Source organism: Clytia hemisphaerica, unplaced genomic scaffold (genome assembly GCF_902728285.1).
Source record: "Clytia hemisphaerica strain Z4C2 unplaced genomic scaffold, Clytia hemisphaerica genome assembly, whole genome shotgun sequence".
Lineage (NCBI taxonomy): Eukaryota > Metazoa > Cnidaria > Hydrozoa > Leptothecata > Clytiidae > Clytia > Clytia hemisphaerica.
The window spans coordinates 338887-349675 of record NW_027103608.1 but is presented as its reverse complement, the minus strand read 5'-3'; the positions used below and the strand labels follow the sequence as shown (position 1 = coordinate 349675).

At 36.6% G+C, this 10789-nt stretch overlaps 1 protein-coding gene across 1 annotated transcript; it reads right to left on the bottom strand.

Moving 5' to 3' along the window:
• Positions 1-3333: 3333 nt before the first annotated feature.
• LOC136802142 (uncharacterized) lies at positions 3334-7517 on the bottom strand. Its single transcript, XM_067058861.1, has 2 exons — positions 7005-7517; positions 3334-5398 (listed from the first exon to the last, which is right to left on the bottom strand). Exons 1-2 carry the CDS (start codon positions 7357-7359, stop codon positions 4329-4331), a joined length of 1425 nt encoding a protein of 474 aa, XP_066914962.1. The 5' UTR covers positions 7360-7517; the 3' UTR covers positions 3334-4328.
• Positions 7518-10789: the final 3272 nt, after the last annotated feature.

Below are 10789 nucleotides of genomic sequence, written 5' to 3'. Positions count from 1 at the left end.
GGGGCCGTTATTTTAGTCTTTTACTCTAACTGCTCTCCTAGCTCTTTTTTTGTGTTTTTTTTTTCATTTCTGTTAGTATTTATCCTCTGTAGTTAGTTTTTTTTTCTCCATTTATTAGTTTATTTATTAATTTATTGTTAGCTTAGTTTGGGTTCCTTCCTCCTGGCAGTATGATATGGTGGTCCTTTTGCGGGAGGTTAGGAACCTTTAGTTTTGTACTATTTGTTCGCGTTACCTATACTATAGATAAAAAAAAAAAGAAAAAAAAAAGAGATGGCTGGAGGAAAAATTATATTTGCAGCTACCTACCAGACAAAAACACAAGGGTTTCCGTGGTTATAATTTTTTTCGTTATAATTTCGATTTCGTAAAAGATAGGAAAATATTCACAGTAACTGAAATTATAAATATCATTGGTCAATGTTCAGTCCAGAAATTTTCAGTCAGGGCATACGAAAAGGTTTATTTGCTCTAATAGAAATTCGACAGACTTTAAACTAGGAAGGTTTCCTGTAATCCTCCCTCCTCGGCATAATTTACGTCTAGATTCCAAAGGAACCAGCATAAAATCTGTAAATGATGTCATACTTACGTAATTATTTATTACATTAGGCTGGGTATTTTTCTGTCCCGATACAATACCTAATTTGTGTCCTAATCGGGGTCACTTATTAAAATAACCCCGTTAGTAATGACCCTACATTTTTCCACAAACCAAGTTTTTCTTACGGGTACCAAAACAACCAAATCAATCTCATGTGATGTCACTCTCTCACTTAAACAGTTAAACACCACCTTCTCACAGACCCGATAGGATTTTTCAGATATAGTGGGGATAAAAATAATGGGGCATCTCCGCGATATATGGGTGACCGAAATCGTCGGTTTCATGAATGTACGTCACACCCAACATGACGGGTTTAAAATCAACGGCACTTCATACACTGTTATTTTACGTAGATTTACTTTACGTAAGACTACACCTACGTCAATAAGAGCCCTACGGCCTAAACGCTATTTAGACTTTTAGATAGTTTTCTTTTCAGTTGTCATCGCTGGTCACGCTAAAAATTCTCAACTGATAGACCTTTTCATAAATTACGTTACGAACATCACTTGCCTCGTTTTGAAATTAGTGCCATGGTGATTAACTCGCGGCGGATTTTATTAAAACTACTTCCTATTCATAAAAAATTGCTGTGGACTGCGTGGACCTGCCTGAATGATAGAAAGGTGCCCAGTGGTAAAACTTCAACTTAGTTCGCTGGAAGACAGAATCAAGTAAAGCAGGGCAAAATTTGGAGGTTCTTGGATCACTCGTTGACCAAAAATGGTCCAAGAATGGTCAAAATCGGAAAAAAAGTAGATTTTTGTCAAATTTTTGCATTTTTTTTGACTTTTTGGCTTAAAATCTCGCTGGAAAGACTCACTTTCGATTGTGTTTTTGCTTCACCATAAAGCCCAATTCAATTCCTACGAGTTAGACCAAAAATGACGATTTCTAACTGAAACTGGGCATTACAGGAGGGCATAGCCCATGTCTGATATATATGAAATTGGCACTTAAAGGGTTAAGATAATACTGTAAAAATTTCAAGCTGAAAATTTCCAAATTATTCATTTAAACTGGGCCAGATGAAATGTTGGAATCGTTTACCTCGGCCTTTACAATAAGATCTTGATAGAACCTGCGTGTCGCGAGTCAGTATTTTATTTTTAAAGAGTATACGGATATAGGTAATCTATTTTCGTTCAAGCATTTTCGGAACGTAATATACTAGAGAAATTAAATACAAGTCGGTATTGAAAAATATAAAATATACTATATACCGGAGCCTGTCCCGGCATGGATCTTTTGGATTTAAATAAAATTCTACTAGAATTATGGATTATGTATAAGAAAGGAAAAAAAATCAAACTTCATCTTGAGGGAGTCGTACTCTACCTCTCGATCCACGGATGCATCTCACTGTAGATCTAACGAGCGAGAAGCATATGATAGTTCTAATGCTGTTAGTAACTTTTGAGAAAGTTTCATGTCTTTTGTCTGCTATCATTTCAGCTAGACGCTTGTAAAATAACGTACATTCACGTCCCATCGCCCCATTTGCCGCAAAAACAAGCGGAGAAAAAGTCCCATTTTCGGCTTGCAAAATACGTTCACCATATCATGACCATATTGTCTCTTCTTTTCGCGTTCATTGGGTGATAAGCAGTTCTCAATTTTTGAATTTCTGTACCTTCGAGCAAACGGGTTGAAAATCCTCACATCAAAAAATTCTCTTTGGCCAGCAGTCCAAAAACTGAGAGCGCTTATATCCAGTCTCGCCTCGCATGAGACATTTGTATGTCTTGGTAGATCTTCGTTATTAAGTTCGTTTAATAGGGGTTCAGTTCTTACATCTACGAACACTTCTCCTAGCAATTTGGATGTAATGTCTCTAATTTCATTGTGTCTCAAAGACACGAATCCTCCCTTCTTGCACGAGAGCGCGTGTGCTAGATCGAACGATGATCCGCACGCGCAAGTTGATGGGAGTCGGTCGAGAGGCACGTTGTATCGAATTCTGATGGCATCCCAAAACTCTTGCTTGGTCAGCTCGAAACCTTGTTCCTTCAAAGGGATGGATGTCAGCCAATTTGAAGCACCTTTTTGATTGAGCGTCTCCATCGTTCGTTTGGTGTTGATGTCGGCTGTCTCCAAGAAAGCTCGTAGCTTTTCCTGGTGACGTTGCTGCCGTTCGTTATGAAGACGAGACTTAGATTTCGCTTCGGGTGCACCATCGTTTGCTTGAAGGATTTGATTCTGCAGTGCCACGGTTGCACTCATCGAGTCTCTGTGATCGTGGCTCGATTCTTCGGCGTAGATTTTCAGTCCCATTCCGCCGAGATGTGGAGGTAAGGAAAGCATTATTCTTTCCTGGTCGTTGATGATGCGTCCACCAGTTAGTGATGGAATCAGTCGGTGCCTCACAGCTTCGTCGACTCTTTTCAGCTCGTCATTGATTGTTGGGATGGTGCGTAGGAAGTACGTCAGCTTATGTTGGTAGCTGCTGACGTAGGCTGAGTAGGCTGCTTGTGGATAAGTTGCTGCGATTTTAGCAAGAAGATTAATCTCCTGGGTCCATTCGTCGATCTTTTGGTTGATGTACTGACTTTTCAGTATTTTTGAGATATTTTTAACCGAAAACAACTTAACTTTAAATGCTAAGTTCAAAACCTCCTATGCGATCCGAATCGAAGTTAAAACAGTAAATAAATTCCCTTTTATTTATAATATCTTCATGCCGTTAGAATAATAAAGTTTACATACCAAATATGATGCTTGATACAATCAGCGCTGAAATTTATTGGGAGTTTTGGGTATTTTAACGTTTTTTCAGAATATAAAGGTTGGGCGAGAATTGCAGTTTCAGTACTTCCTCTTTGCTTCATTGGATTTTTCGATTTGGGTGGGGTTAAGTGACTTCCAAGCTATATTCTCATCCTTATTGGAACATTTTTGAGCTTTTAGATCCGGAGATCCCAAGGTCCTCCTAAAGGCCGGTCTCCACTTGCGCGCGCTTCAATCGCATATTTTCGAGCAAAGCTTCCACGCTATTGGTCAAAAGAAAAATGAAGCAACTCCATTGGCGCGATCTGACGTAACGGTTGAAAAAAGTTGAAATGTGTTCAACTTTTTTTTCCAGCGAGCACTACATTTTTATGACGTAATCTTTTTTCCAAGCAAAAAGGATTGAAGTCAAAAAGTGCGATCACAGCGCGCGCAAGTGGAAACCGGCCTTAAGTCTTAAGTCTAATGTTAAATTCAGAGTTAAAACTCTACTTCCGAACTGTACTTCAAAGCACTTAAAAATCACTTGTGGTTACAAAGTTTTGACGGAATTCCCCTTTTGTGCCAAATATTTCGGCGCTGATTGTAGTGAGTTATAACTAATTTTAAATATTAAAATTCTATGCAAGGGAGAAATAAATGGTCCTCAGTTGTATGATAATAAACCTAATTCCAAATATAATTACAAACGAAGAAAATTTAAAGGTAGAACAATGTTTTTCAACGCCCTAAAATCTGTCTTCGCAGCGTCGAAACAAAAACTATGGTTAAGGTTGGTCCTTACTCTCAAACCAGTGAAATTGCTTGTTGTCACGTGATTTCTTTGGTAAGAAATCCTATCAAAATAAAGGCCGCGGATCTAGCCTTTCGGGCTTTACAGATCTGTGATAAGAACCCCTACTAAGAACCCAAAATTCCTATAAAGTGGAATTTCAAAAAATAAAAAAAATAATGAGATCAAAATTAGTGAATTCTACTACTAATCAAAAATCGTCTAATGTAAAATTTCTTTCGGATTTTGGAAAAATTTCCGTCTCCACACTAACATAGAAGACAGAACAAAGCACAGAACAATGCATATAGGGTTGAAATACGATAATACGTGAAACAGGAACGCAGCCGTAAACATACCAATTGAAGCACCGCCACTTGAAAAAGCTAGTCGGATACTTTCAGCGGAAGTTTGTACTCTTGAAGGTACCATCAAAGCTAATGTTATCGACGTGAACATTTCAAAGCCAATTGCGAGGAGTGAAAAGCAGAACGTATAGCATATCCAAATCGTTATATCGACGGCGAAAATCAAACCACCGTACCAATGGAAATATAAAAACATTACGTAAACAAACGCCAATGATATGCAACTGCAGACAGCCAATAGGTGAAAAGCAAAGTGACTTACGTTAATAACAGCGAAACCTGAAAGACTTATGCTGCAAACAGCACCAGTCGCCAAAACAATTGCGTTGATTTCAGCCAAATTCCAGTGCAGGAAATTAACACATGTCATGGGGATCCAAGATTCAAATGTAACAATTGAGTAAGAAAAGAAAAACGCAATCATCAATAAAATCATAGCATCTATATTAGTTAACAGTTGTTTGATTGTCTCAATAGTGTTTAGTAAAGGTTCTTCTTGGTCTGGCTCTAGCTTTGTCGGCAGTATTGATGTCTGAACATCACTTTCTTTCAATGCTTCATCAGTTTTCTCAAATGAATCTACCTCTGTTGCTTTCTCTATTTCCAAAGATTTGTTATGTTGATGGTAATTCCTTGTTGCTTCTTTCAAATCAAACTCTCTTGAGAGATCACTCACAAAAAACGATAAGATCATCATTGAAAAGTAAATGATCGTGAGAGCCAAACCAGAACCGTTAGCATATCCAATATGAACACCAAATAACCGAAAATCAGCTCGTATAAAGGCGAAATTGATACACGGACCGCCTATCAAACCCAGCGAGAAGGAAAAGCATAATGTTGATAGTTTCCCTAAAACTTCATCTCGTGGATAGGAACGAGCAATCTCTGATGTCAAGATAGGGGATATGTATCCACTTAAACCTGTAAAAGATAATAATTAAAAGGCGTCAGACTACTTTTTTTATGAGAATAAGACTGGACTTAAAAAGATAATTCTTGGTTTGCCGTCAATCGACCCTAGATTTTTGAGGTGGATCGGTCAGTCCGGAAAGTTGTTTTATTTTGGTCATTCATGGGGGGTCCAAAAATGACTTTATTTGGAAATATCTATGTTTAACTATCTTTTTTAAATTAATTTTTCATGCTAATTCCGAATTTGAAATCCGGAATCTCCTTTCAAAAATATTGATTTCGTACCATTTTTGCGATATTTTCTGAATAAATAAAGCCTTCTATATAAGGTCAAGCGTAATAGCTATGACAAAATAAAATTCAGATTCGGAATCGGCGTGAAAACCTGATTTGACAAGTTGAATGTATGCTGAATGGACCTACCTGATGATGAAAGCTGTATAGAAATGTGACAACAATCAGTCAGAAAATATAGTGTTAGCGAAAAAGCATAACGCATTAAATTTCAACATTGATTGTTGATTGGGGGATATATAAGGTGTAAGGAAAAAGAAAATGAGGGTAACAAATGATAAATATTCGAAATCTACAAAATCCAAATTATAATCACTTAATAAACCAATTTTTCCGGAATGGAAAACCGTTTTTCCGGCGATTCTCTGCTGTTCTGACGATATTTAGAAAGGTCCGGCTATCAAAGTCAGTTTCCTTGAAAATTGAACCATGCTTAACTGTGGGCATTCTTAAACAAAAATATTAAACGAAAAAATTCAATGAAAATCTGCAAAAAAGGCGATTTTCGGCCGAAACAAATTTTCATCGAAAATCGGACGATTCTTGAAGGTTTTTGAAAAAATCATGGTTAAAACGAAAAATCCGGGGGTTATGTTAAAAATGCTTTTATTAATAATTTTTATTTCTATTAATGCTACAGCATTAAAACTTGGTAGGAAGGTTCCTGAGATAAAGTTTTTTTTTTTTTTTTTCAAAATTATGCATTTTACAGACCAGAATGGTGAGATTGTAAAATGGAGCACCACGGATGGAGAGAACTTTCTATTTCTACACACCATCGTGGATGTTTTGTAGACAAACTTTGCGATTTCTCAAAAATCTTCAAACTTTTGAGCTTAAAAAGCCAACAGAGCGCGAATGAATATAACATATTTCTTTTTCTTATATATCTTGTGAAAAAAAGGTTGAAATTTCATGATATCTTTGTCTTAATGCCGGGGAGTAAGCCTAAGATCCTTAAAAAGGACTTTTTCCAAGAAAGAATTGAATAACGTACTTTTCTTTTGGATAAAAGGTTTCAAAAATGTATAACAACATAGGGGTTGGACGAAGCGCTCACCTTGCTAAAAGCCATTTTTTGTTGCTAGGTCGTCTGTCATTTTGAATTTTAGAAAATTGCTCATAATTTCATGAAAATTGAAGTTATATGGCCACCAAACCTTTACTGGGCATTCATTTTATGATAACATTACTTTTAGAACTTATCCCGTGGTTTTAGGAGGCCTTGATCCTGAGATCACATTTTTTATTGATTCCACACGATTTACCCCCGTCTTTGGCGGTCCCAAATTATAATTTTTTTGATTATAAATATTTCTACCTGATATGGTGCGGCCAGCGAACAGCAACCAAGGCGAATAAGGGATTGTATAAAGGATGTTTCCAAAACACGTCAAAATATTTCCAATGATAAACAAGAGACGGGTTCGTCGTGTATTGTCGAACAATTTACTCATAATTAGCCCAGCTATCGCTATGAATCCCAAATAACTGCCGGATATGAGACTATAGAAAAAATCGACGTGTTGTGATTTTAAGACGTCTTTTAAATAAATGTACAAAGTGACAAAGGTCAATGAATATTCCATCCCAAACACAAAATTTTGTAGAAAAAAAATTTTGGTGGTAAAGCCACGTCGATGTAACCAATCTTTTGAAATTTCTGGATAACTCATGTCTCGAATGTTGACAACACAGCAAATAGCAACAAGGTTTCAGTAATGGATTGTTTTCAAGAATATTTCTCTCGAATGAAGACTTATTAGAAACTTATTCAACGTCAAGTAATACATGTCACACATGACAGCAGCTGCATCACATCATAGTCCGTATAAAAACCCTGGTCTGGAAGCTTATTGTTTTAACTTTTTGTTATCTTTTTCCTTTGTTAATATCAAAAGATAAAAATCGATTTGCTCAGTTTTTGATCACGTTACCAAGTACTCCTCTTGGGATTGGTTTAACTTTAAGATTTAATCACATGATGATGTGATCACAGTGAGCAAAACAAACCAATTTCTCAACGTAAGTTCAAGTAAGAAACAATGGAAAGAAACAAAAGGCTTCCAGACCGGGTTTTTTTATACGGACTTAACCCGGGGTCCACTTAAAGCTTTTTTTATAGGCTGGATGGCGCGATTAAGTGGCCCGGTAGTATATGGTAATATGCTTTTGCTTAGGTGGACTGTAAAACAGTCCGCCAGATTTTAGTTGTTTTTTGGAAGGTACATTTTTTTTAAGGAATCGGGTGTTTTAGTGTCGCCAAAGCCTTTTAAAATGTTCTTAAATTGTTCTTATAATTTTAGCCATCGAAACCTTATGGTTTTAATTATGGCTTTTTATATACTTTGTTCTTATGAAATACAAAAGCATGGTATAAGAAAGCTTTCTTTATTATTTCATTGGTAGCTTTAATAATACATTTTATCCATTGTACTGATTTTTTAACATTGTAATAGACCTTATCGGAGTTTTTGATTTTTCTATAAAAGTGATGCATTGTGGGATTTTTTTAAGAGATTTCTATTGTAATACACTCGAAACAATCCCACAATGCATCGCCTTTTTAAAAATATCAAAAACTCCAGTAAGATCTATTAAAAAGGTATCAGAATCTGTAGCATTTCAAGCTTGATAAAGATCTGTAAAGATCGAGATATCGTTCAAAGAAAATGCGGTTATATGTTTTGATTTTTTTTGACCCACTCCTACTCTTTATCGATCATCAACTAAACCAAATTCCTGTAAAACTTTCTTCTTATGTACACGTTTCTTATCTAATAAAATCTAGAATATTTGAAAGCCTTCGGATGTTCTTAACTTTTTGGGTTTTAAGCCTTAAAATTCATAACATTAAATTGTTGGTTGAAAATTTAAAATAAACAAGGTTGGAATTTTGAAAAAAAGATTCAAATTTCCAAGCTGGAAGGTTCAACTCCAAAAAAAAGCAAAAACAAAACTCAGGCAAAAAAGAATTAACAAGGTGGAATTCGTTGGAAAAAAGAAAAAAGCCAAAAAAGCCAAATCCCAAAATAGTGATGGGCAGAGATGTGGAAAAAGAGATCTTAAACAATGTTTTTGTTTTTGTGAACAGTCACACTCGCTAGCCTAGGCTCGATGGCTCCCGGTCAATCTCTCGTTATTGTTCGCACAGATACGTGGTTGATCCTAGATCACTCACACAGCTCAGCAGGGCACTATTTGAAACTATGACACAAGTACCCTATGTGCTTCACTGTGCGAACTCACTGCGATTGACCAAGGCCTCACCTGACGGAAACTTACAGCTTGACTGCTCACATTATAACCTAATATGTAGGCTAGCTATACATCAAAACAGTTTTGAGCGAAAAATTGCTTGTGGTTTTCTCAAAGGACATGCGCAAAAAATGGTTGAAAAAACGTAATTTCCACATTGATTTTTAACGTTTTCCAACTTTTGGGAAAACGTTTTTTCCAACACTGTTTGGGAGAAACACACATTTCCGACCCAAAAAGTCTAGTTTTTCAACCCGAGGTATCAAATTTACAAAAAATGTATTTTCGAATCGATTTTCGACCTTCTTTTCAATTCCCAAACTGTTTGGAAAATAAAAATTTCCCACCCATAAAGTCATGTTTTCCAACCAGCCTTGGAAAATTGTCATTTCTACAGAGTTTTTTTTCACTTGATTTTTCAAGGGCATTGGTTTATTCTACAAAACCTATGGGTAATTTACGTTTTCCAAATCAGCTTAAGTTAATCGCTCAAATTTCCAACCCTAAATTATAAAAACAAAATTTCCAACCCAAAAATATTGAATTTCCAACCTTGGAAATCGAAAATTTTTTCCCTGTGATTAATGGAACCAAGAATTAGGAAGAAGATATATTTATGTCCTGTGGTGCATAATCTAAACTGCTCAATCAAGAAACTGAAAAACCAATACGACTTTGACTCTTCTTTTAAACTGCCGGCAAGACATCTACATTAAACTAACCTGAGATCAGATTGTGACTGTTTTCTGCCCACACGCTGAAGCTCTAAAAGGATGGGTGAAAACATAACAATTTGACGAATATACAACCTCAAATTTGTAAGGACTGCGCTTGTTCTAATAGGACTAGGAATGACAACAAAGTTGCGTGATTGAGTTTGAAAATAGGGCGCCGTATAGGGCGCCGTAATTAGAACATTTATAGAACGCCAGATTGTCCGTGAAGCTAGCCAATTTTCTATACGAATTTGAATTTGTTCTTCTCATGCACGTACTGCTGGCAGCTCCCGACACCTCACTGATCCAATGAGTTACTTTCCGACTGTTCCATATTACGAAGGCACAAAAGCTGTTGTCTGCAGTGGAAGGAGAGTGTATTAAGGTGGGACTCGGACTGAACGCAAAAAATACAATTTTTTTTTGCATATAACATCGATAGTCCTACACCACTCCATACATCCAATGGCACCAACCTTACGTGGGTGGACGATTTCAAATACCTCGGGTCCTGAGTTAACTCTACTGAAAAAGATTTCAGTGTCAGAAAAGCCCTTGCCTGGCAATCACTTAATGGTATGAAGATATGGAAATCTAACCTTAACACCTCCCTAAAAGTGAAACTTTTCATAGCAACTGTCGAGTCTGTATTATTATACGGTTGTAAAAGTTGGACATTAACATCAACCCAAAAAAAGGCCTTGAGCTCTTACACCAGGATGTTGAAGTTCGTCAAAAATATGCAGTGGAGTGATCGATGCCTAACACAGAGTTATACGGGAAACTTCCATCTTTAAGCAATAAGATTGCATCAAGAGGACTCCAATTAGCTGGTCATTGTTTTCGTCATCCTGAGCTCAGCACTCATCACCTTATTTTTTGGGAACCGAAGCATGGTCATCGCAAACAAGGAAGACCAAAACAAACGTAATTGTACTTTTCGGTCCTTTTTTGTTGTAAATGGGAAAATTTCGCCGGGAATGAGAAATAAGCTTCTTACGGTACTGTCAGACTGTTATAAAAACCTTTCGCTTGCGAACACGAGACTTTCGTTTCGTGAGTAACCTCTTTTACAATATTCTTTGGGATACCCTCAGAAGAGATACAGGGACATACAACTCAACTGAATTGG

What these genes read in the sequence shown, in the direction of transcription:
- LOC136802142 (XM_067058861.1), bottom strand. Translation starts at nt 7,359, where the DNA reads ATGAGTTATCCAGAAATTTCAAAAGATTGGTTACATCGACGTGGCTTT. An exon ending in CGCTGGCCGCACCATATCAG is followed by an intron (nt 5,399 to 7,004) that starts GTAGAAATATTT and finishes TATCTTTTACAG; the next exon opens with GTTTAAGTGGATACATATCC.